The 25,164-nt window shown below is 45.5% G+C and overlaps 1 protein-coding gene across 1 annotated transcript in view; it reads right to left on the reverse strand.

The window, feature by feature from the left end:
* Positions 1 to 531: 531 nt before the first annotated feature.
* The window catches only part of Usp39 (ubiquitin specific peptidase 39), a 28,810-nt gene continuing 4,177 nt past the window's right edge, over positions 532 to 25,164 (reverse strand). Inside the window, exons 3-13 of the mRNA XM_059257977.1 lie at positions 24,217 to 24,311; positions 20,829 to 20,965; positions 20,087 to 20,239; positions 19,247 to 19,472; positions 14,796 to 14,873; positions 11,581 to 11,648; positions 10,656 to 10,844; positions 7,669 to 7,811; positions 3,543 to 3,678; positions 1,543 to 1,629; positions 532 to 1,016 (exon numbers count right to left, since the gene is read on the reverse strand). Coding sequence (XP_059113960.1) covers positions 969 to 1,016; positions 1,543 to 1,629; positions 3,543 to 3,678; positions 7,669 to 7,811; positions 10,656 to 10,844; positions 11,581 to 11,648; positions 14,796 to 14,873; positions 19,247 to 19,472; positions 20,087 to 20,239; positions 20,829 to 20,965; positions 24,217 to 24,311 — 1,360 coding nt within the window. The 3' untranslated portion in view covers positions 532 to 968. The remainder of the gene's footprint in view (positions 1,017 to 1,542; positions 1,630 to 3,542; positions 3,679 to 7,668; positions 7,812 to 10,655; positions 10,845 to 11,580; positions 11,649 to 14,795; positions 14,874 to 19,246; positions 19,473 to 20,086; positions 20,240 to 20,828; positions 20,966 to 24,216; positions 24,312 to 25,164) is intronic.

The raw sequence follows: 25,164 nt of genomic DNA on the forward strand, positions 1-25,164 counted from the left end.
AAGGAAGAAAGGAGAAAGGGAGGAAGGCACATCAAAGGGAAGCTGCTGTAATCAACTGCCGCCCGCTGCAGCGCCCCTTCCCCACATCCCAGGCCTGCTCTTGCCAAGGTTCAAATCCTCCAGGTCAGAGTCAATGACTGAGCTCAACAGAAGCCAGACAGAAGCCACTTCTGCCCAGTTCCTCGGCCAGTCAGCCTCTGCTTCGGGCTCCCCATCAGCCCGGCTGAGACCTGCGCAGAACTGCAGGCCTGCAAGCGGTGCTTTCTAGTTCTTTCACTCTGCTGCCTTAAAAGCAGCACTACAGTCAGAAATCGCCGCCTTTAGCCTTCTAGTGAGGCACAACCGTTTCTCAATTTAGCGAGCTATTTTGTTACTCAGAGACAAATGGACTCCAAAGGGCAAACCACCCTAACAGGAAGAGACAAGAATGATGCCCACAAGATGGCAGACAGCAGGGCAGAAAGTGTATAGGTTAAAAAGGAAAATAACCCTCTTAGCAAGCCTAAATGAGTACATAAAACAAGAGGCTGGTTTAAAAACAGGAGGATATTTAATCCGTTCCAGAAGTCCATGGGAGAGACGGGAACTACAGGAGAACCATCTACCTACGATAGACAGATAAACAGACAGAAGCTGTCAGCTTCATGTTTGTTCCTAACTCTCAAGACTTCACGTCTCCAAGGGATTATCTGTTCTTTATCCTTGCAGCAATTCAAACCAGGCATCCACCTGTAGTTCTGCCTGCCCTGCTGCTGAAAGGGAAGGAGCATCTGCACGTGCTAGTCAGAGAACCACTGGAGACAGCCCAGGACACCCGGGCAGGCCGGCTCTCTGATGGTGACAGACAGACCTGTAAAACGGGGCTGCGGCAGGAGTCTTCCAGCCAGTCCACAGTCAGCTACAGCCTCCGTGTTTTTATTTAACACCTTCAGCCAACACCACTGGGAGCAAAACCCCAGGCGAGGTGTTCAAGCCCCCTGCTGGTTGGTTTCATCATTATCCCGCCTCTTCCAAATCTGTCAGAAACGAAAACGGTGATGAGCTCTTCAGTCGGTCAGTCATTAAGTAACTCTTCTTCCTCAGGAAGCAGACAACATGCCACCCCACTGTTACGTGTGCTACATTTTCCAAAATGAGTCATACTCTTCCAGAATATTCCCTTTCATTCCATTTATATTTTTCCACCTACCCAACTCTTCTTCCATTCCTTTTTTTAATTCTTTTTCAGATTTATTCATTTTTAATGTGTATGAGTGCTTTGGCTGCATGTATACATGGATGTACCATGTCCATGCCTGGTGTGCACAAAGGTCAAAAGATAGCTTTGGCTCTCCTGGGACTAGAGTTCTAGATCTCTGCTAGACTCACAAGGCCACAAACACACTTTGTTCACTTGTTGACTCACAGGCTTCTACATTTTCCCTTTCTGAAAATCTGACTGGCTTTGGGGCCACATGATCTGGTCCCCTCGCACTCTGGAAGCACCAGGCCTGTAAGCGAGACTCTACATCAATTCCACTTCCTGCACTGGCCCACACCCACCTGAATGTAGGCCTCGGACAAGGTGATCATCTGGGGCAGGATGTCAGTCACCTGGAGGTCTTGTAATTCATACCACTTGCCGGTTCCCTGCACAAAGCATGAAGGGTTGATTGAGTTAACCTGCTCTCCAAAACCAGAGGTGTAAAAATGATCACAGCCAAGAGTCATAACCTTAGCTAGACCTCAGTCAATGAACAGTTCTGGCAACCTCAATTCCTATCAAGGCGTCTTTGAAATACAATGAAGTCCCAAACATTTTGCTTCCCCCTTCCTTCCTCCCTCCCTCCCTCCCTCCCTCCCTCCCTCCCTCCCTCCCTCCCCCCCCCCCCTCTCTCTCTCTCTCTCTCTCTCTCTCTCTCTCTCTCTCTCTCTCTCTCTCTCTCTCGTGTGTGTAGGGGTGTCCTCGCATAGTCCAGTCTAACATCAGATTTTCTCTTTAGCCAAGGAAGGCCTTCAACTTCTGATTCTCCTGCCTCTACCTCAAGAGTACTAGCATTACAGGTGTGTGCGACCACACCTAGTTCATGTGGTGTCTGAAGTCAAACCTAAGGTTTGTGCATGCTGGATACCTATCACTTGAGCTAAATCTCCAGACCCACTTCTACACATTTAAAGGGGAATTTGGCTGGCCACTCAAGAGGAAAATGAGAAGGCCCTTCAACCTCAGCTGTCTTTTTCCTCTCCAGAAACGGTAAATTAGACAAAGCCCTTAGAAAGTACATGACACTGCCTGCTAAGACCCCGCAAGTGGTCACTCTCCTCCTCCATACCCTCCCCAGAGAAATAAAGTAAAGCAAGGCATCTCGGTGGACACTGCCCATCACCTGCAGTTTCCCCGGCCTGCAAACTACCTCACAGCATGCTGACACGAACAAGCTTGGGAAAGATTAACACAGACACCCGCCAAACGTATAACAAATGAAAAACACTGCTGTGATAGGACACAGCTGTTGCATATATTGCAGATACTTTAAAATTCAAAATATAGGGACGACAGAGAAAGTGTGGGCCTATATAAGCAAGTTTATTTCTGGTTCTAAGAGTCTCGCCCCAAACCCCAATGTGACTGACAAGTCCTCACACTAGGTCTAAGCCTAGGTCTCCTCATGTGTGAGGGATGTGCTGTAAGGACAGTAAACCACTGGTCCCAGTTACACTAAGTCACAACAACCTACATTAAAATTCTGTGTTTACAAATATAGCTGGAGGATGCTTTTGTTTTCAGCTTTAGATATGCTTTTAAAATGTTTTAGCTCAGCTGGGCATGGCAGTAATGCCTCTGATCCTAGTACTTGGGAGGCTAAGCGCAGGAGAACTGCCACAAGTTCTCAGCCAGCCTGGGCTGCAGGTACATTCCAGGCCAGCCTGGGCTACAATGTGAGACTGTCTCAAAAACAATCATGACAGACAAAGCAAGGAAAGAGTCTCTAAATCAATGTTTCTCAAACCTTAATTTCATGCATATCAAAGGGTCTTGTTAAATAATGAAGAGCTGATGCACTGTGTCCCAAGGGGTTGGAATTTTGCCATTCTAAGGAGCCCTCAGATAGCACCACAGCTGCTGAGCTGCTAGGCTGGTGGGACTCTGACCCTGAAGAGAGGTCCTCAACCCTGGCTGGCTATCAGAACCTCTGGGGAACTTTAGCACACCTACCACCTCAATCTGCACCCACACTCTAAAGCCGTCTCTTAACCTTGATGCCGATCACTGCTTGGGATAAGTAAGCATGCTACAGAGATGGGCTCAGCACTGCAGCATCTGTGGCTGCGTCCCTGGCCTCTACTCCAGTTGAAAACCAATGTCTACTGTAACTGGGCTGGGGCACAGCCACCACTGGTACTTCAGAAACCTCCCAGTGGTGTCTACCATGAAAACAAAACTAAAGCCATCCATTCCATACAGAGTTCTGAAGCCAGGCCCAGAAAGGGCAAACTCAAAGACACCACGGGAACACCACCTATTCTGCAGCTCTGTGCCACGCCAGTCAGGGGCCACTCACATGATGAAGCACGTGGATCCTATAGGAGCCCTCGGAGGGCTTGCCATCATGCACAATGTTGGCAATGAGATCGTAAGTGGTGTTCTTGTGGACTGCCTGGACTTCTTCAGATAAGTATTCTCTCAGATCCACATTTCTGGAGACAAAGAGAAACAAACAACAACAGCACATTACACCACGGCTGTGAAGTTAGGGAAATGTTCCATACAAATGAACCACAGAGCTGTTGACTGCTACTTTAGTGTTCTCGTTCTGGAAAGGTCTACAGTGCCACAAAAGTTCCAGTGAGCTGAAGTCACATTTTCCAGCAGTGACAACCTCTATCAGAAACCACCCCTCAGAAGTATGTCTAGGAGCCAAAGGTGCAAGGTCTCTGCTCATCTGGATATGAATGGGCATCCTGGCTGTCCCCTGATAACTATGAACCTATGCAGTCTACACCAGGACTGTAGTTCCACTGGCTCCCCAGAGGGTAACGAGCTGGGGCAGCAGGGCTTGCCCAGAGGCCTACCTAGGGTGTAACTTGCAGCTGCAGGATTCCGGCAGCACCTGCCCTTTGCCCTGAGGCACCTACGGAAGAAGACTGACCACAGGATGTGTCATCGCTGTAACCACCTCAAACAGAAAACTAGGCAAATCACCAGCTTTCTTATTTTCAAGGATCTTCTTTCATTTTCTCTCAGTGAAGTTAGAGGCAAAATCATTACAAGTAACACAGCTCACATAGGTAGCAGAGGCATGAAAGGGGAGTTTACTCAAGGTTTCTAGACTAGAAAACCAGCACTGAAGAAAAAAACTGGTCCAGAGAGCTAGCAGCCTTCTGTTTCTTTGTATGTGTGGTATATGCACTTGTGTGCACATGCACATGGCTTGAACGCCTGTAGAGGTGAGAGGTCAACATCTGGTGTCTTCCTCAATTACTTTCTTCTTTATTTCTGAGGCAGGGTCTTCACTAAACCTGGGGTTCAAAGACATTCTGATTCTGGGCTACAGTGACTCAGGCCAACTTGGACCACACACTGACACCCTGCCTTTTTAAAAAAGCATTGGGGGCTGGAAAGAGACAGTTCAGCAGTGAAGAACACTGGCTGCTAAAGGACCCGGGTTCAACGCCCAGCACCCACAAGGTGGCTCACAACCATCTGTAACTTCAATTCCAGGGGATCTAAACATCAGTGACATCTGATTTTCAAGGGCACCAGACATACACAAAATAAATAAATCTTAAAAGCAAAACAAAACAAAAAACCTCTACCAGACATGGTGGCATACATCTTTAATTCCTCAGAAGACAGAGACAGGAGGATCTCTGAGAGTTCAAAGCCAGCCTGACCTACATATTGAGATCTAGAACAGCTACATAGAGACCCTGTCTCAAAACAAAACAAACAAAAAAAGCTTTTTTAGCCAGGCAGTGGTGGCACACGCCTTTAATCCCAGCACTCGGGAGGCAGAGCCAGGCGGATCTCTGTAAGTTCAAGGCCAGCCTGGTCTACATATCGAGATCCAGGACAGCCAGGACTACACAAAGAAACCCTGTCTCGAAAAACAAAAACAAACAAACAAAAAAGCTTTTTTAAAAAAATAAAAATGGGTGGGAAATGGATCAATTAGTAATGTGCTCACTGTGCAAGCCTGGTGGCCTGAGTGTGACCCCTGGGACCTACACAGTGGAAAGAGAGAAATGAATCCCATAAGTCATCTTCAAACCTCCACATATGTGCTGAGACTCATCAATATCCAAGCAGGTGCGAGTGCACACACATCCACATAACAAATAAAATGTAGTGATTTTTTTAATGAAGTAGTCTTTGAGTCCTGGTCTAATAGACCTCCTGTTTTCTAACTTCTCCAGAGCAAGCTTTCCAAAGGGCAGACTACTCTAGTCAGAACTGCCAAGTGCACAAAGGCAACCGCTAAGAGGAGAAACACTCCAGGCCCCCAGGAAAAGGCAGCAGGGTGGGAAGTCTCTGCGGCTACTGAAGAAGCACCAGCTACACAGTGGCCCCTTTGCAGGTGAAGCACTCTTTCCTATCAGGAACACACTGGAGACTCCCAAGAGACAAGCTCTAACATAAAACCTTGATGAATGGGATTTCAAAGGCAGTGCTCAGACACAGTGCTTCTGTGCACCCCACTTGCCACACAAACAAGACAGTGGCAAAAAACAGGAAGAAAAGTCTGGGGAGAAAGGAGGGGCTGGAGAGATGGCTGAGAGGTTAAAAGCACTGGCTGCTCTTGCAGAGGACCCAAGTTCAATTCTCTACACCTCCAGTTTCAGAGGATCCAACGCCCTCTTCTGACCTCCATGGGTTCTATATGAACATGGTAAACAGACACAAATGCAGGTAAGACATTCATAAACATAAGAAAACTTTAAAGAAATATTCTTTTAAAAAAGAAAGAAAAAAGGAAATTCTCTTGTACTCATTTAGAAATTCTCCTGTGTGGTACCTGCCACATGCTCACAATCCCAGCTGCTGAGCAGGCTGAGACAGGGGCACAAGTCCAGTAAAGGCCAGGCCTGAGTTTCATAGCAAGATCCTGTCTCCAAAATTTAGAAAAAAAAAAGATTTAGATAAAATTTAGACAAAGCTCAGCAATACAGTGCTTCCCCAGCACCCAGAGCACCTGGTTCTGTCTCTAGTAATTAAGAGGAGAGGATTCCCCGGACACTTCTCTCTTCACCATCTATGATCAGACTCTCAGGGAGGATGGACTCCATTAGAAAAACAAACCCAAAGCCTCTCCTGGAAGAGGCCTTAGGACTCTCCAGCCCCACAGCAGAGTGCATGCACTTTACCCACTAACCCACCTCCCCAGTTAAGACTTTCTTTAGAGAACTGAGAACTGGAAAGATTTTCAAAGGAAAGAACTGCAATCCTGGTAGTTTGGGGGATGAGAAAGAGAAAGGAGATGAGAGGAAAAGGGAACCAAGAGGTAAGTGAGCGTCTGCCCACCATAGTCCAGACTCCTTCGTTACTTTAAATTAGAAAGACTGACAGTGTGAAATCCAAAGACTACCAAATACAAAGACGTCAAACTTCCCTGTTTTAGGAAAACTGGACATATTCTAGACATACGAGTTACACATATGCCCATCCCAAGCCTTCCCCCTGCCAGTCTGTCTTAGACACCACGCTTCCTCCAACCTCAACACCACACACTGACACACTTCTTCTCAGCCTGCCATGAGGTTTCTCTGAATTCTAGAGACCTTCTTCAGATCATGGAAAACACTGTCTCTTGAGCTGGAGAGATGGCTCAGCAGCTAAAAGCACTGGCTGCTCTTCCAGAGGACTACAGTTTGATTCCTGGAACCCACATGGGGGTTCACAAGTGTCTGTAAGTCCAGTTCCAAGAAATTTGATGCCCTCTTTTGGCCTCTGTGGGTACCAGGAATGCACATGATTCAGACATACATGCAGGAAAAATATCCATACACATAAAATAATTTTTAAAATTTAATTAAAAAATTAAGAACATTGGCTTTGCAGAACTGAAAAACAATGGTCTGAATTAGAGGTATTTCTAAAGACACTGAGGTCTTTCTGAATTAGAAGGCAGCCAACTAAAAGTATCTGGTATTCTTCCAGTTCCTTCAAGCTAATCATGAAAACTCAATTGCAGACTAAATTAAAGGGCCCCACCCTAAAAACTGTAATTTATGACAGTGTGCTGTCACACGCTTGTAATTATGGAACTTGGGGGGTAGGAGGCAGGAAAATCAAAAGTTCAAGGTCATCTTGCCTTACAAAGTAACTTCAAAGCAAGTCTGGGCTACATGAGTAAATAAGTAAACAAATAAATAAATAATGACTGCATCTAGGTAAGTATCCACCTTTGGGGACCCTGAAATGTACATCTTCCAGCAAACCCATTAATTTCTATGATGTAGGGAGCTGTTTCTTGCAATCCCCAACCAAGTCCAAAAGGAACGACATGGAAAGATACCTAGACTCATAGCCAGATGTGGCACAGCTGCAGACTTGGGAGGCTGAGGCAAGAGTTTCAGGAGTTCAAGATCATTTGTCAAGCTCAAGAACAGCCTGGGCTTCATAAGCCCCTGTCTCAACAAGAAAGAGGAGGGCCCTCCCCACCCTCCAGTGAAGCAGAAGATACACACGTGATAGGGAAGTTGACAATTGTCGGGTTCTTCTCCACGAAGAAGTTGTTCTTAGTAAATCTCTTGATGCAAAAGATTAGATATGGAGGCAGCTTGGTGAGCTGGAAGCGCTTCAAGAAGTTTTCCTTGTAAGTCTTGTATTCCTAGAAAGACAGTTCAATGGCATCAGAGCCAGCACTGGGTAGGTCCTACAACGGCAGTTTGAGCTTTGTTGTTGTTTTTGAAGATTATATATTATATATATACTATATATATTATATTATATACACGTGTGTGTGCTCTATCCACATGTACCTTTATGGCAGAAGAGACCATCAAATCCGACTACAGACAGTTGTGAGCCACCATGTGGATGCTGGGAATTGAACTCAGAACCTCTCTCTGAAAGAGCAGGCAGTACTCTTAACCACTGAGAGCTGGGCCATCTCTTCAGCCCCCTTTGTTCTGGCTTTTAAAGATAGCTCTGCATCACACCTACTTCAGAAGACACCTAGTCTCAGAAACCACCAAAGAGGCTAAGATTAGCGATGTGGCGAACACCAAGTAAGAAACCTGACAGTGGGCTGTTTCAGCCAGTGTATGAGCACACTGCTGAAGAAATACCCAGCCGTGTGGGCTCAGGTAAACACAGAACAAAACTGCCCAATGAAAAAGTCAGTTAAAAGCTGAATCTTACTTTACTCAAAATGGGGAAATTTTTCTTGCCTTAGTAACCGTGAAGCACCCTCAGTATTCCAGAGGAGGTGACTATCTACTTCTCCCATCCCTCCTGCCTCAAAGGTCCTAAGACCTGGGGTGGGGCATAACTCTGTGGTAAAGCCTGTACTCAGCACTCAGAAGGCACTGGTCTATCTCAACCCCTGGCAACCAAAGTGTACATCTGAGAAGAAAATCTCAAGGCTTGTGTAGGTAGTCCAGCAGGCCACATTCCTGTGAGCTCACTCTACATGGCCCAAGGAGAAAGGGAAGGGCCAGAGCACCCGCCTAGCCCAAGAGGCGTAAAGCTGGTGAACATGAGCAGCTTTGCTTTTCCTTTATGTGTATGGGTGTTTTGCCTGTCTATGAACTCGTGTGTGCTCACAGGTCAGAAGAGCACACCAGGCCCCTGGAACTGGAGCTACAGATGGCTGTAAGGAACCATGTGAGTGCTGAAAATTGAACCCAGCTTCTCTGCAAGGGCAACACTCTTACCTGCTGAATCATCTTTCCAGCCCTGTGAATAGTTTTTCTTTTTTTGTTTATTTTTGAGACAAGGTTTCTCTGTGTAACCATGGCTGTTCTGGAACTTACTTTGTAGACCAGGCTGGCCTTGAACTCAGAGATCCGCCTGCCTCTGCCTCCCCAGTGCTGGAGTTAAACACAGATTCTTATCCTGGTCTAGGGATTTAGCCTAGTAAAGCACTTTCTTAGCATGCGTGAGACCGAGGCTCAAACCCCAGTAGAAAAAAATAAGCTTACATTTAGTTAAGAGATAGGAATGAAACACTAATCATAACCAGAGAGAAACAACCAGCCGAGGCTTCCCTCTGAACTGACTGAGTGCTAAAGGGAAAAACAGATCCCCCCCCTCCCAGATCCACAGGCTGCCCAAGGGGAGGGAGGGAGGGAGAGGGAGAGGGAGAGGGAGAGGGAGAGGGAGAGGGAGAGGGAGAGGGAGAGGGAGAGGGAGAGGGAGAGGGAGAGGGAGAGGGAGAGGGAGAGAGAGAGAGAGAGAGAGAGGCCTACTTCAAAACCATCTGGACAATGACCTTCTTAAACAGCAAGAGACCCATGTCTGACATTGCATAGTGAGGAGCCCTATAGACCTGCTCCCCCAGCCAATCAAGAGAAAGTTCTTAAAAGGTCATCTAGAAATTGGAGAAGCTTTTTACAAGGGAAAAAGATACTTATCCAAAAACATTAATAAAATAAATAGGCAAGGAAAACCAGAGTGTTGTGTCTACACTGTCCGTGACAGCTCAATAAGAAGGAGATGCCTCTGCAAGAAGGTTCAAGGTTCCTTTCTCCCTACCCCAGGAGTCCAGTATTGCTGGCATATGCCTTTAATCCCAGCACTTGGAGGCAGAAGCAAGCGGATCTCTGTGAGTTTGAGGTCAGCCTGATCTACAGAGCTAGTTCCAGGACAGCCAAGGGTATACAAAGAAACCCTGTCTCAAAAAAAAAAAAAAGACTCCAGTGTCATCATCATTTCTGATATTGCCCCAACAATTTGTTACTGAGACTGAAAAGTAAATACCCATATTATTAACAAAAAATAAGAGCAAAATAGACAAATTAAAAATAACTGTTGGAGCTGGAAGTGGTGACCCACACTTGTAAGCCAGCACTTGGGTGAAGGAAAGAGAATTAGGAGTTCAAGGCTGGTTTTGGATACACAGCAAGTTCTAGGTTAACCTGGAGAGATGAGACCTAACCTCAAAAAACAGAACAATAAAACTATTCTTTTTTTGCGCCGGGCGGTGGTGGCGCACGCCTTTAATCCCAGCACTCGGGAGGCAGAGCCAGGTGGATCTTTGTGAGTTCGAGGCCAGCCTGGACTACCAAGTGAGTTCCAGGAAAGGCGCAAAGCTACACAGAGAAACCCTGTCTCGAAAAACAAAAAAAACAACAACAACAACAAAAAAAAAAAAAAACTATTCTTTTTAAAGATGAGACTTCTGTATTTCTTGAGTTTCCAAACATCTCAACTTTCCACCTTTCTCTACAGTACTCAGAGGCAGGGAGGAGCCATGTAAGAAGCAACTCTAAAGTTAAGAGTTCAACACCAGAGAGGCTGGGGACTTGAAAAGACAGTATACTCAGAGCAAGTACATGATATTTATGTGCCTATTCTGACACAGAAAAGGACGACGCGGCTGAGGAGTGACTTGTCTGTGGAGCACTGGCCTTCCACTTCTGAGGCCCTGCTGTCAACACTGGGAAAAAAGGGTGCTGGTGATGATGAAGTTAAAGAAACCAAGAAAAAGGGCGAGGGCGGCAGTTGATACCTTCTCAGTGATGCCGTTGAACTTGGCCAGGATGTTGAAGAGCGGCACCTGGGGGATGATGAGCTGTTCCTTCTCATCCTTATAGAGCGGGGCTGTGGGAAGGTCCAGCGTCAGGTACATGAACGTGGACTCCACCATCGTCTCCTGGTACTCATCATTGTGGAGCAGCTGCTCTTTCTCTTCTGCTGGCTAGAAATGAATGAGAAGACCAAAGAAGAACCGAGTGTGGAAAGCATGAAGAAACCCAGAGGACATGATGCTCATTCACGTCTTCCCTAGTCCCGAGCCCAGGCAGCTGTATTCAGAACCACCACCTGACAGTATGAATTCAAAAACTGATGGCATGTGTGTGCATGCACGTGGTCACAAAACTAGAAAGGGGATCACTGGACAGAGGAGGAGACCTCCAGGAGGGGAAGAGAGGGTAATGGAACACATAGGACAGGAAGCAAAGGTGGGATCTACTTGTGGAAAGGAAGCCTGCCAGGAAGAGGGCACTGGAGACAGGGAGGGCAACAGAAGAGGGGATTAATCAGAACTAAGAATAATGACACATGCTTGGAAATGCCACACTCAAACCCGTTACTTTGTAGGCCAACTTTTAAAGAAAAAACTAATTGCTTTCCTCCTGGGAAGGATTTTATTTATACACTATACTATTTAAAAAGTTCTCCGACTACACAAGACGTTGGCTGAGTCTTCTGGAAAACACACCAGTACCACTCAAACCACTTCAACCAACAGACTACCACCTACAAACCCTGAAGCTCTTAGTCCATGGCCACTATGGGCACAGAACTGCCCCTCAGCAGGTGCTCTGGGAACTTCTTTGTGGGGTATATTCTGTCTATTCTCTAAGTTCCTGTTTCCCCAAGCCCCTCAGGCCACATGTATCAGACTAAAATTCTGTTTTCTGGACACTCACCAGATCAGGATGAGGAAGCTTTTTGGTGAAGATTCTCATTGACCCCTGGAAAACATCAGTCACAATAGCTGTGCAAACAAAAAGCAAAACAGAGTCTGTGAGGCCAGAAAGCATGTCAAGAACATACTCTCAACTTCTAAATTTCTGTTATAAACCAGAATGCCCTAGTGGAAGACTCAAGCTCTCCCTAAGCACAGAAGCTTCGTTTTGTAACATATATCATCATAGTACCTGTATAATTATTTTTCTACATTATATCTCCTCCACAGGACACTCTGACCACTGGGCTGGGTCATAAAAGGGGGAGAAATGTGCATTTGGAATGAATGAATGACTTACACAGCTTAAAGACAGAATCATTTTAAAGAGAGAGAGAGCTAGAGAGATGGCTCCGCAGCTTAGAACACTTGTTGCTCTTGCATAGAACCCAGGTTTGATTTCCAACACCCACATGGTAGCTCTCAACCATTACAGAGGCTCCAATGCCATCTTCTGACCTCTGAGGAAACCAGGCACACATGGTACACATAACAAAAATCAGGCAAAGCATTTATACACATAAAATAAATCTTTAAAAAAAAATCAGTCAAAACTGGGCATAGAATTGGGTATGGTGGTTCACACCAATAATCCTAGCACTTGAGAGGTTTAAGCAGGAGGATAAAGACACAGACAGACAGACAGACACACACACAGAGAGACAGACAGACACACACCCCCTCAAAAGCAGCTTAGTCAAAGTATTTCTCACTGCCTTCAAAAGGTAGTAACCTACACTGCACACAAGAGAGAAATGACTAAGATAGCAAACAAGAATAAAATCCAAACAGAGACACAAAGCACGTGGGGTCCCAGAATCCCAGTGGACACAAGTTAGAGACCTGAGAGAAAGAGCTTGGCTGAACTTACCTTGTAGATGGGGCAGAGCTATCCAGAGCTAAGTACTGAGCTCCATCACCCAGCAAAGCCATCACAACACAGAAGACAAGAGAGCTGGGCGTGGTGGGACACACCTACTCTCAGGCAGTGGAAGCAGGAAGATTGGGAGTTTGAGGCTAACCTAGGCTACAAGGCAAGACCTTATCTCAAAACAAACCACACACACAATCACACCATCAATCAAATAAAAAAGAAGAAAATCAGCAGGGCATGGTGTTGGCACGTCTGTAATCCCAGCACTTGGGAGGCAGAGGCAGGTACATCTCTGTGAGTTCAAGGCCAGCCTGGTCCACAAAGCAAGTTCCAGGACAACCAGGAATGTTATACAGAAAAGCCCTGTCTTGAAAAACAGAAGAAAACTAAACTGCATTATGTCTACAGAATGACTCACCTGACTGCAGTCTATAAGCTACAAGCTATAACTGGAATTCAAAATAAATGCCTAATGACCACTAAACCAACAGAAGCTGAGGGTCAGGGGGACTTTTAGTCTAGTTTTGTGCCTACAAGTAGAGTCAGGGTCTGCTCTAACATTCAGCTCAGCCCTTCACCAGCTCTAGTACTGGCAGGAATTGAAGAGTCTAGAACACAATGCCCCTACTCTCCATTTCAAACTGGGTCAGAATTTCTAAAGTGTAATTACACCCATTTCTGAATTGTAAAAATGCTTTGGCCAATATGTGGTGGTGCTTGTCTTTAATTCCAGCACTTGGAGGCAGAGGCAAGTGATCTGTGTGAGTTCCAGGCCAGTCTGGTCTGCATAGCTAGTTCCAGGACAGTCAGGACTACATAGAAACCCTGTCTCAAAAACAAAATCAACAAAACCAAGCTTTGATTTAGTCTGGAGAGATGGCCCAGCAGTTAAGAACACATACTGGCCGGGCGGTGGTGGCGCACACCTTTAATCCCAGCACTCGGGAGGCAGAGCCAGGCGGATCTCTGTGAGTTCGAGGCCAGCCTGGGCTACCAAGTGAGTTCCAGGAAAGGCGCAAAGCCTCACAGAGAAACCCTGTCTCGAAAAACCAAAAAAAAAAAAAAAAAAAAAAAAAAAAGAAAAAAAAAAAGAACACATACTGCTCTTGGAGAGGACCCAGGGTCACAACCACCTATAACTCCAATTCCTGGGCTTCTGACACCTCTGACCTCTGAGTGCTCTTGTACACATTTGGTGCACATAAACTCATGCAGGCACAGTAAATAAACACTTTAATCTGAGCAAAATGACATATTTGTAATCCCAACATTCAGAGGGGAAGGAGTTTTAATTGATACCCAAGACTGTATCTATTAATGGAGCAGAGTACTATTTCAATAAATGTATAGAGTACAATAATGGCCAGCTGAGGCTAACTGGCACATCCATCTCTAAACATTTATCATTACCTTGTGCTCAAAACATTCAAAATCCTCTCTAGCAGCTATATTGAAGCATACAGTTAGTGGATGTCAACCATTTTTACCTACTGTGTCAAAGACATTGAAAGGTCCTCCTGCTTACTCCTCTGTCTGAGGGAGCCCTTCTAGCCTCAGGCCTCTGGTAACCAGGATTCTACTCTTAGCTGCTGGAAGATCACTTCTGGAGTGACAACATACAGCCATGTCTTCTGTCTGTCTTACTTCACTTAACCTAGTATCTTTCAGGCATTTCTGCTTAAAATACCACTGGGGCCAGGCATGGCAGCATGATGTAATCTCAGTATAGGGGAGGCTGAGTCAGAAGGATCACAAATTCCAATCCAGTCTGGGCTAGGCAGCAAGACCCTATTTCAAAGATTAAAAAAAGAAAAAGCTGGGCGGTGGTGGCAGCGCACGCCTTTAATCCCAGCACTCGGGAGGCAGAGCCAGGTGGATCTCTGTGAGTTCGAGGCCAGCCTGGGCTACCAAGTGAGTTCCAGGAAAAGGCACAAAGCTACACAGAGAAACCCTGTCTCGAAAAACCAAAAAAAAAAAAAAAAAAAAAAGATAAAACAACAAAATAATCTGGGAAAAAAATAAACTGAGAATATAACATATTCTAACAAAAAACAGAGCAAGGTCTATTCAGGCCTAGCACACGCCTGTAATCCCAACATGCAGCGGGTGGAAGCAGAGGATCATGAATCTGAAGTCATCCCAGTATGGAGGAAACTAAGACAGGAAGAACCTGAGTTCCAGGTTAGCTTGGGCTCCAGCAAGACTTTGTCTCAAAATGGACAAAGCAGTATAATTTAATTTTTTTTTTTTTTAGAAAAACACAAAGAAAACAGAGCTCTCTTTTAACAAGCAGCATGACTTACTCTTCTTCTTCTTCTTGGTGCCACCCAGAGCTGAGTGCAGAGCATTCAGAAACCAAGACAGGAAGTCAACTCCATCCCCTGGAAACAAAGGAAGAGAAGAGCGTGTTGAAGCTCAGAGGCAGGAAAGGAACCTGACCACACACTGGCTGGCTCGCTTCATCCTCTCCAGTCACACACCCGATCCCCTGTGCATCCTCCTCTACCTGATCACAAGTACCCTCACTCCTCAAGGTCAAGTTTACTCTTTAGTCTTCTGTCTCTCTCAAGGTACTTTGATCCACAGCAGGATCCTGTCATTTTTGTCCCAGGATGTATCTCACCACCCAGCGATAACAATGAATGACGACCTTGTAACATCCATGTCTTCAGAGTGGCTCTGACTACTTTCCCCGGTTCCCTATATTACAAAGACTCTTGTCTTTCAGGAAGGTAACGTCTAGTGCTATTACTAAGAAGGCATCTATACACATTGTAGAGCAAAGGATTCTGGAACAAGCAACATTCCTGGCCCATGAGAAGAGTGCCTAATGGCTACTGTCTTACCAGATGTCTGTCTCCATTTACTTTCCCTCTACTCAGCTTAATCTGTAAGGCTTCTTAAACTTAAAGCTTGGTATATTTGGGAATTTGGGCACAGTTTTTCTTACTACTTTCTGCTGGAGGGGGGTGCTGTATCTTATGGGGACACAAAGAAAATTTTAGGATTATGGAGTAGTCCAGGAGGGTGTATCGTCTGAATCAGCTGTCTTGAAACTATTGTGGATGTTGGATCATCTGGGCCATGGTGTCATCGAGGAAGACCTTTCAGGGGGTCTTGGCTGGTCAAACCTGATGTATCTTAATCTGGAACAAATCCATAGCCTCTGGCTTTTTGTGGAAACAAAAGCAGAGCCTCCTTTCCAAAGCAATATATCTTTAGATCTAAATTTTGAAGTCAAGGTATCTTTAAAATATACATATTGGCTTAACTCAACAGCTTTTATAATCAATTGTTTTTTTGTAGTTAAAAATCCCAAAGACAACATAATCCAGAGTCTCTGTGTAATGCCTATCTTTACGTGGTTTATTTTTTATACTACGTTTATTGTCTCTTTAAATACTTTATTTTTAAAAACTATCTATTCTTTATATAACTGTATATATTCTCCCAGATTCCAAAGGCCTGACAACTCCACAAAATTACTTTCCTCCACTTCCACACACACAATGCTTTATTTAACTACAAATGACCAAGTCAAAAACTTCTCTATACACCCCACATACATCTAGGCAACTGATAATGCCCAGGTCTCAGACACTGGGGAAATTGTAGTTAGCTGACAATACAAACTACGGCTATGACAGAGGAAACTGGCTAAGGGTAAGCTGATTCTTAGGGTTAAGATTTTTCTGCAACTCTAACCAATCACGCTTTAAGCCGTCAAAAGCTATAGGGAAGGCCGGGCGGTGGTGGCGCACGCCTTTAATCCCAGCACTCGGGAGGCAGAGCCAGGCGGATCTCTGTGAGTTCGAGGCCAGCCTGGACTACCAAGTGAGTCCCAGGAAAGGCGCAAAGCTACACAGAGAAACCCTGTCTCGAAAAACCAAAAAAAAAAAAAAAGCTATAGGGAAGGCTAACAGATACAGCCATCCATGGCACACAAAATAAATCTCTCTACAAAAATATCATATCTTGTTGTAGCCTTGACTAAAAAAGCATAAGAAAGTTCCCAGCACCTGCAGTGGACAGCTCACAACCACCTGTAACTCCAGCTCCACCTTTAGGGGACTCAACAGCCTCTTCTAGAATCTAGGGACACCGGCATATTTATACACATGCCTACACACACACACACACACACACACACACACACACACACACACACAAAGTAAAATCTTAATTAAAGTCCAAACAAAACTGAGACTTCACAGAGTTGGTCCAGAAACAAAATGACTTTTGAACTACATGTTGGAGATGTGAAGGTTGATCTAGCACAGGAGGTAGCTGTGCCCTGTTCAGAAGAGTAAGGTGTTACTGGCCTTGCTGCAAACTATGAAACACCATGTGCTGTGGGATGGCCTGTACGTCAAATCTGTTGTTCTTATTGGTCAATAAATAAAACACTGATTGGCCAGTGGCCAGGCAGGAAGTATAGGCAGGACTAACAGAGAGGAGAATTAAGGGAACAGGAAGGGAAAGGGAGACACTGCCAGCCGCCGCCATGACAAACAGCATGTGAAGATGCCGGTAAGCCACGAGCCATGTGGCAAGGTATAGATTTATAGAAATGGATTAATTTAAGATGTAAGAACTAGATAGCTAGAAGCCTGAGCCATTAGGCCAAACAGTTTAAGCAATATAAGTCTCTGTGTTTACTTGGTTGGATCTGAGCGGCTGTGGGACTGGCGAGTGACAGAGATTTGTCCTGACTGTGGGCCAGGCAGGAAAACTCTAGCTACAACCATGCTCAAATGTCTGCTCATCTGGGAATAAACCATGGGGTTCTGGTCAACATACACTGTCTATTCCCAAGTGTATCTTACTCTCTGTTACCCTAAAACTCTAAAATCCAAGAGTCTCAGCTCCTTATCTATTATCTTATCACCCCCTAGTGCTCCTTTCCTAAGTACCCAACTCTGAAAGCCACTACTAAACAAGCCTGGTGGCACATGCCTTTATTTCCAGCACATAGGATGCAGAGACAGGCGGATCTCTGGAAGTTCCAGGCCTGTCTGGTCTACATAGCAAGTTCCAGGACAGCTAGGGCTGCACAGTGAAAACCTGTCTTTTAAAAAAGTGTGTTGAGGGGTTGGGGATTTAGCTCAGTGGTAGAGCTAGGCCCAGGGTTCGGTCCTCAGCCCTGAAATTAAAAAAAGAAAAAAAAAAAGTGTATTGAGAGGTGGAGGTGGCAGGAGAGATGGCTCAGTAGTTTAGAGGACTTGCTACTCTCTCAGAGAGACCCAGGTTTGATTCCCAGCACCCACACGGCAGTTAACAACTGTCTGTAACTTCAGTTTGACAGGATCTGACATCCTCTTCCGGCCTTCTCAGGAACCAGGCATGCATATGGTATGCAGGCATATACATACAGGCAAAACACTTACACACATAAAATAGTAAAGTTCTTTTAAAAGCAAATCACTTAACATTCCCTCTATGTAAGTCATTCCTCAATCAGAATAATGGAGGTTTTATTTTGTTTTTGGATTTTTAAGACAAGACCTCATGTAGCTAAGGATGATCTTGAACTCCTATCTCCACCTCCTAGGTGCTGGGATTATACACATGTACCACCATGCCCCGCTCGGAATAATGTTTGTGTGTGTGTGTGTGTGTTTCTGTAGCCCTGGCTGTCCTGGAACTCACTCTAGAGACCAGGCTGGCCTCGAACTCAGAGATCTGTCTGCCTCTGCCTCCCAGAGCTGTGATTAAAGGCATGTGCCACCACCACCCCACCCAGAATAATGTTTCTTAATTATAGATTTGTCATCACAGTTTTGCAAGTGCCAACTGATTTTCAATCTTAAGATCTAAACCAATCTCCTTACAAAGACACAGAAACTGGAAAATCTTTTTTCCTAGCTACTACCCTGGCTCTCCACTGACCCTAGAATCCAAGATGTGACTACTTACTGTCTGGGTAAAGCCAGACACCTTTGTGCATCCCAAACTATACACTAGAACCCCCATGCCTGCCTAACCAGCATGCCTATCACCAACCCACCTCTCCCTCTCCCACCTAGCACTCAGGACTCTTCCCATACGTTCAACTGGGTCTCTGCTCCATGTTCCCATAACAGCCTGCTTTCTCTTATCATAGCCCTTAATACCCTCTGGTTTCCTTCCTAGACAATTACCTTCCCTGTTCGCCTAGGAGCTCCTGGAAGAAAATGATCACATTCCTCAACCTACAGCTCTAAAACTCTGCAAGAAAAACATAAGCTGACCCAGCACTGGGAAGGCAGAGACAGGCAGAACACAAATACTCTCTGTGAGTTTGGGGCCAGCCCGCTCCAGAGGGAGCTCCAGGCCAGTCAGAGCTCCAGAAAAACCAAAACCAGAATATGGGATGAACAAACGGATGCAATGGGGCACTGCCTAAGATCCGGCTACTGAGAGTAACTGGAGACTCACTCAGGGGTGGTCGAGCAGAATGAAGTTCCCCGGTGGGGACCCCACAAAGTGAGCAGCAGCACAGGCGGCAGACACTTAACAACAACAGGCTTGCCCAGGTTCTCCCTCGGGCAGGACCACTCTTCTGACACACACAGACTCTGTATTCATTCAGCTGCAATCTCTTTGGTCCCTCTACACAGGACCCACTGATGAGAAAAGAAGGAAGACTAACCCACTATCCATGGGACAGTCCCTTCACTGTCTATCAGGATTCACTGCCAATGGAAAGAAATGTGTTCATGAGCCTTGAGATGCTGTCCTCAAGTCAGAGAGATGTGGGTGATTTGTTTCTCACCTTGTTTGGTGATCTGGAAAGTCTTCTTGCTGCAAAGGACAACAGCCTGAAGCATCTCATGAGGAGAAACATGTGCCTTGAAGTTTCGGGGGTTCCAGAGCTTTCTCATTAGCTCTCCAAAACGCTGGACCAACAAGAACATGATATCCCCTGGAGGGCGCTTGATGTTCTTATAATTGTCTTCCTCCAGGAAGTAGTTCCGAAGAGGAGGAACATTAGACAGAGCCTGCAAATCAAGCATTCCAGTTAGCAAAAAGCCCCTCACAGGACCCCTCAGGACCAGGCTGTTCCAACTAACATTCAGATAAAGCCTGTGCAGCCTAGGATAGCCTAAAACGTCCAAAAAAAAATTGACCCTCAGGAAATGCTGCCAGAGCTCAGTGAAATGTCCTTCACCTTTAATCCCAGCACTCAGGAGGCAGAGGCAAGCAGATCTCTGTGAGTTCGAGGACAGCGTGGTTCCAGGACAGGCTCCAAAACTACACAGAGAAACCCTGTCTTTAAGGAAAATAGAAGAAAGGAGGGAAGGAGAGAGGGAGGAAAAGAAACAGAAATGCAACCACAGTGTTTCACTTTGGCATTGCCTAGGAACAGAGTCCACCTCTAATCACCTGGAAACTGCAGGAGCCATAAGCCTAGAAGCTGAACCCCATGCCCCAGCACGGGACAGCCGCCCTTGACCAGAGAGGCGTGGTCTGCTGGCTGCAGAACAGTGCTCAAGTAGAGTCCTCAAGAGGCCTGGCCTGGGCCTTCTGACTGCACTAAGGAAGCAGTGAGTTCTCGGCAGCCCTCCCGCCTTTCCAGCTGCTCTCTCCTCCCCAGAGTCCTCCTGGATCCTACCTGCAGCACTGCATTTGCATAGTCGTTGGCTTTGATGTTGTTCAGCCCCACGATCCCTGGCAGGTACGTGGTACCATCATACGCCCGGGACAATTTGGCTTGCTTGTCCAAGTTTGCAATCTGCTGCTTTGTGAAAGTAGGCTTCAACACGTACTGCCAAGCAAAAGGAAACTTTAAGTTGTCGTAAACAGGGTTCACAGGTATGTCCAGAACAGCACTTTCTACTGAAAATAAAAATGTCCTGGTCATGAATGCCCCACTATACATACACCCTATGCCCCAGCCATGAGGGCTGAAGACAGAGGTAATGGAGTAAGTCCTCTACAGAGCTTATCTGCAAGGGGTTTGTGTCTAATCCTGAATCACTGCCTTCCAGGTCTGTCTTCAGCCCTACTGCCTGGTTAACTCCATGATCAAGGACTGCCTGACCCACAGGATCCTCAGGACTATGAAGACAGCAGGAGCCCGAGTATCCAGTGGATGTCACATGTACCTAGCTCAAAAATGGAGCACCTCCTTCCCTGGCAGCACCAGGATTCAGAGCCTCCCCAGGGCTGTGAAAGCAGGAATGGAATCTTCCTGGTCACAGAATCCTCATCATGAACTTACTTTGAAACTTGAATTTATTCCACTTTTTCGCTTTCTCTCCAGATACTACCCTGACGTCTAGTAGGACACTTCCCAGAGACCCGGGATAGCTCACAAAACAACGTGCCCCACACCAGCAACCTGGGACACGTACCGTGATATCCTCCAGTGAGGAATCGATGATCTCATAGTTGTCAGGAAGGCAGTAAAACTTGAGAGTGTGGAGGTTGAGGAAGACGTGGTGGCTGAACTGGACGCTGTGGATGTAGGCATGAGACTTTAATCCCCGGCCTGTGGGGAAGGGGGAAGGGCTGTCAGAGGAAAGCCTAGAAAGGCACAGACCAGGTTTGTTCTCGTTTCTTTATTTTGTGCAAAACACGTTAAAAGCAAAAACAAAGAAAGTCCTATGCCATCCATGAAATTAATGCACATAAACTTCTCTCACAAAGAGAACCAGATAGAACATTACACATAAGTTAGAGAAATTAGTTTCAACATAAAGTATAAAAATAAACCAACCTCCTAAGTATCAGAAACTAGGAGTATCAAAAATGTATTAATGAGTAAGAACATAAATACACACAAACACACAGATATACCTATCCTGAGGCCACCTGCCCACGTTCAGGACAAGCCTGCACCTGTGTCCTCTGTCCATGCTGCATCTCTTTGTTTTCTACGGTTCAGTAGTACTAATGTCAACCCAGAGTTCCGCACACTAGGCAAACACTCTAGCATTAGGCTACTGTTGTGGAAAATAGTTGAAGATGTATTACATGTGTTTATGCTGTGGAACATTTGTTTAATGATGCAAAGATATGTTGCATACTTTTATGTTGCATTTGTTTAACGCTGTGAAGTTGTGTTACTTTGCTTGTCTAAAACACCTGATTGGTTTAATAAAGACTGAACGGCCAATAGCTAGGCAGGAGAGAGGGATAGGCAGGAGAGAGGGATAGGCAGGGCTGCCAAGCAGAGAATAAACAGGAGAAATCTAGGTTTAAGAGAAGCAAAAAGCAAGGAGGAGTAAGAAAAGGAGAAGGAGAGGAGGACACCAGGGGCCAGCCACCCAGCCACACAACCAGCCATAGAAGAAAGACATATAGAACAAAGAAAGGTAAAAAGCCTTTGTTTATGTAGTTAAAGAGAAACAGATAATTTAAGTTAGAAAAGCTGGCTAGAAACAAGCCAAGCTAAGGCCGGGCATTCATAAGTAAGAATAAGTCTCCATGTATTTATTTGGGAGCTGGTGGTGGGCCCCCAAAGAGTAAAAAAAAAAAGCCAACTATAGGCTACCCTCCAAACTCTTGCTAAGTTGCCTGAGCTGTCTCAAAGTTTCCACCTTCCTATCTTCCCAGCACAGGCTCCTGAGAGCTGGGATGGTAGAATGCATCATCCTCCAGCACTCCTCTTTTTAGTATCACCCTCCTGTAACACATTCAAATCCTTTAGCAGACAAGAAGAGAAGAAAATAGGCCGGGCAGTGGTGGCACACACTTTTATTTTTTTTTTTTTATTTTATTTTATTTTTTTTTTATTTTTTTAAAGGTTTATTTATTTATTATGTGTACAGTGTTCTGCCTGCACTCATCCCTACAGGCCAGAAGAGGGCACCAGATCTCATTACAGATGGTTGTGAGCCACCATGTGGTTGCTGGGAATTGAACTCAGGACCTTTGGAAGAGCAGCCAGTGCTCTTAACCTCTGAGCCATCTCTCCAGCTCCGGCACACACTTTTAATCCCAGCAGAGTCAGGCAGATCTCTGAGTTCAAGGCCAACCTGGTCTACAGAGTGAATTCCAGGACAGCCAGGGCTACACCAAGAAAGAGAAACACTGTCTCGAAAGGCAAACCAAACACAAAAAGAAAACAAAGTATGACGAATTACACATGAAGATGCATATGAGACTCATCATCTCATATGCTAACCTGAAACATCAAAATAAAGGCAGAGCAGAGTGGTAATGATGCACACCTTTAATCCCAGCCCTCAGGAGGCAGAGCCAGGGAGATCTCTGTGAGTTCAAGGCCAGCCTGGGCTACAGAGTGAGTTCCAGAACAAACAAAACTTGTCTTGAAAAACCATTAAAAAAAAAAAAAAAAAAAAGGCTGGGCATGATGACTCACACCTGTAATACCAGCATTAGGGAGATGAAGATAGGAGGGTCAAGACCCTGTCTGAAAACACACACATGCAGGGACTGGAGAGATGGCTCAGCAGTTTAGAGCACTGGCTGTTCTTGTAGAGGACCTGAGCTCAATTCCCAACTACCACATGGTGGCTCACAACCATCTATAATGAGATCTGGTGCTCTCTTCTGGTCTGCAGGTGTACATATAGGCAGAGCACTTTATATATACTATGGTTTTTTTTTAAATACACACACACACACACATACACACACACACACACACACACACACACACACACACACACACACACGACCTTGGGGAGCTGGCAAGATGGCTCAGTAGGTAACGGCATGTGCCACCAAACCTAATGACCTGATTTCAATCCTTGGAATCCACAGGGTGGAAAGAGAACTAACTCCCACAAAAGCTGTGTGCTGACTTCTACACAAGCACACAAATGCACCCACAAATATCCACATACATATATAAAATAGTAACCTTAGAGTGTAATACTTTTTAGGAATTGACTCTGGAGACAGGCATGGTGATGACACCTAAACTCCCAGCACTCGGATGACAAGAGCAGGTGAACTGAGGTGAACTCAAGCCAGTCAGGCCATACAGTGAGTTCTATGTCAATCAGGGCTACATACTGAAGTATTTTCTCAAAATATCAAAGGAGGAAACACTGACCTTCACCTACTTCATTACCTCCTGTGCTCATTTCCATTCATGGCTATACAGTCTAGCAGAAATCATTACGGTCTTGTGGGGTTTTCTGGTTGTTTGATGTGTCAACATAAGCTCCCTACAAAAGCCTAACGCGTGGCTTCTCTTTTTTCACTTCCCCGGTGTACTATGTTCGTACATACTATTCGTTTGGTCTAAGTGAGTTAAAAGAATACATTTTCAGAAAAGAACTGAGTAAGTATTCTCGGGAGATGGTGATGGGGCACACCTGCAAATCCCAGCATGAGACAGCATGGAGCAGAGTCTCAAGTTCAAGGTGAGCCTGGGCTACATGCTCAGACCCCATCTCAAAACAAAGATAGAAATGCAGAAAACATCAGACTCAGAAACCCAGGAGCTGGGTGCGCAGCTCAGTGGTAGAGTACTTGCCTAGTATGTTTGAGAACCTGGGTTCAATGCCCAGCTCCAAAATGAAGGAAGGGAGGGAGGGGAAAAAAGAAAGAAACTTAGAAACTCAGTGCCTGGAGATCTAGTCTTTTTTCACAGGACTAGCTCTCTCCCCCTTTCAGAGGTGCTCAACTCTGACCAAGGAGAAAACCTCCAATTTCCTGGGAACAAAGACAGGAATTATTAAACATGGTTCCCAAGAATAACTTACTTTTAAAAAAAAGGACAGCTTCACAAACGTAACATATTTATCACCCGAGCCATTTATTTACCTTGAAAGTATTTGCCACACACCAGACAGGCGTAGGCGTTGATATGCGAGAGGGAGATAGAGCAGAGTTTCTCAAAGTCGAAGTCCAGTACACTCCTGAGACAGAACACAGGAAAAATGAACAGGGATGAGGAGGTGTTGGCCCTACATGACGCAATGCCACACACATCCTTAAGAGAATGCTTTAACAACGTATAAACCACACACCCAGCACTCCCTCAAGGCAGGCTCAGTATCTGCATCAAATGCCCACAACACACTTTTACATTAGCTTCAACCAACCGTGGATTGATATTTGGAAAAAATGTTACATCTGCACTAAACATACACAGACTCTTTCCCCCTTTGCCCATTATTCCCTAAATGACAACTATTTTACATAGCACTGACACTCTATTTGGGATTAGTAATCTCAGATCATTTAAAGCAACAGGAGGATATGCATAGACTATATGTAAATATCAACCAACTGGCCTTAAGACTTGCACAGTCAGATTTTGGCACGTATCACAGAATCCTGGTTCCACTCCCCCCACGGATATAAGAGGAAATCTTTCCATAGTGGCTCAATCCTGTAGTTCGGGCACTTGGGAGACTGAGTCTGGAAGATTGCAAGTCTGAGGCCAGCTACATAAAGGGCTCCAGATCGGCCTGGACTATACAGTCAGATGTCGAAAACAACAACAAAAAGGAACCTTCCATTATATTCACACTGCAGGAAAAGCAACAAATAGGACTAAAATAAGAGCCCAGCAGCACTGAGAGAGCGAGAGGCATAAAGTGTGACCACAATTAGAGACAAAAATTTCTGCCAGGCACAGTGGCACATACCTTTAATTTGTGCATCGTGAGGCAGATGCAGGTGGATATCTGTGAGTTTGAACCAGCCTAGTCTGCACACTGCAGTCCAGGCCAATTGGGGCTACATAGTGAGACTCTGGCTCAAAAA

This window comes from Peromyscus eremicus, chromosome 3, assembly GCF_949786415.1.
Source record: "Peromyscus eremicus chromosome 3, PerEre_H2_v1, whole genome shotgun sequence".
Taxonomy (NCBI): Eukaryota; Metazoa; Chordata; class Mammalia; order Rodentia; family Cricetidae; genus Peromyscus; species Peromyscus eremicus.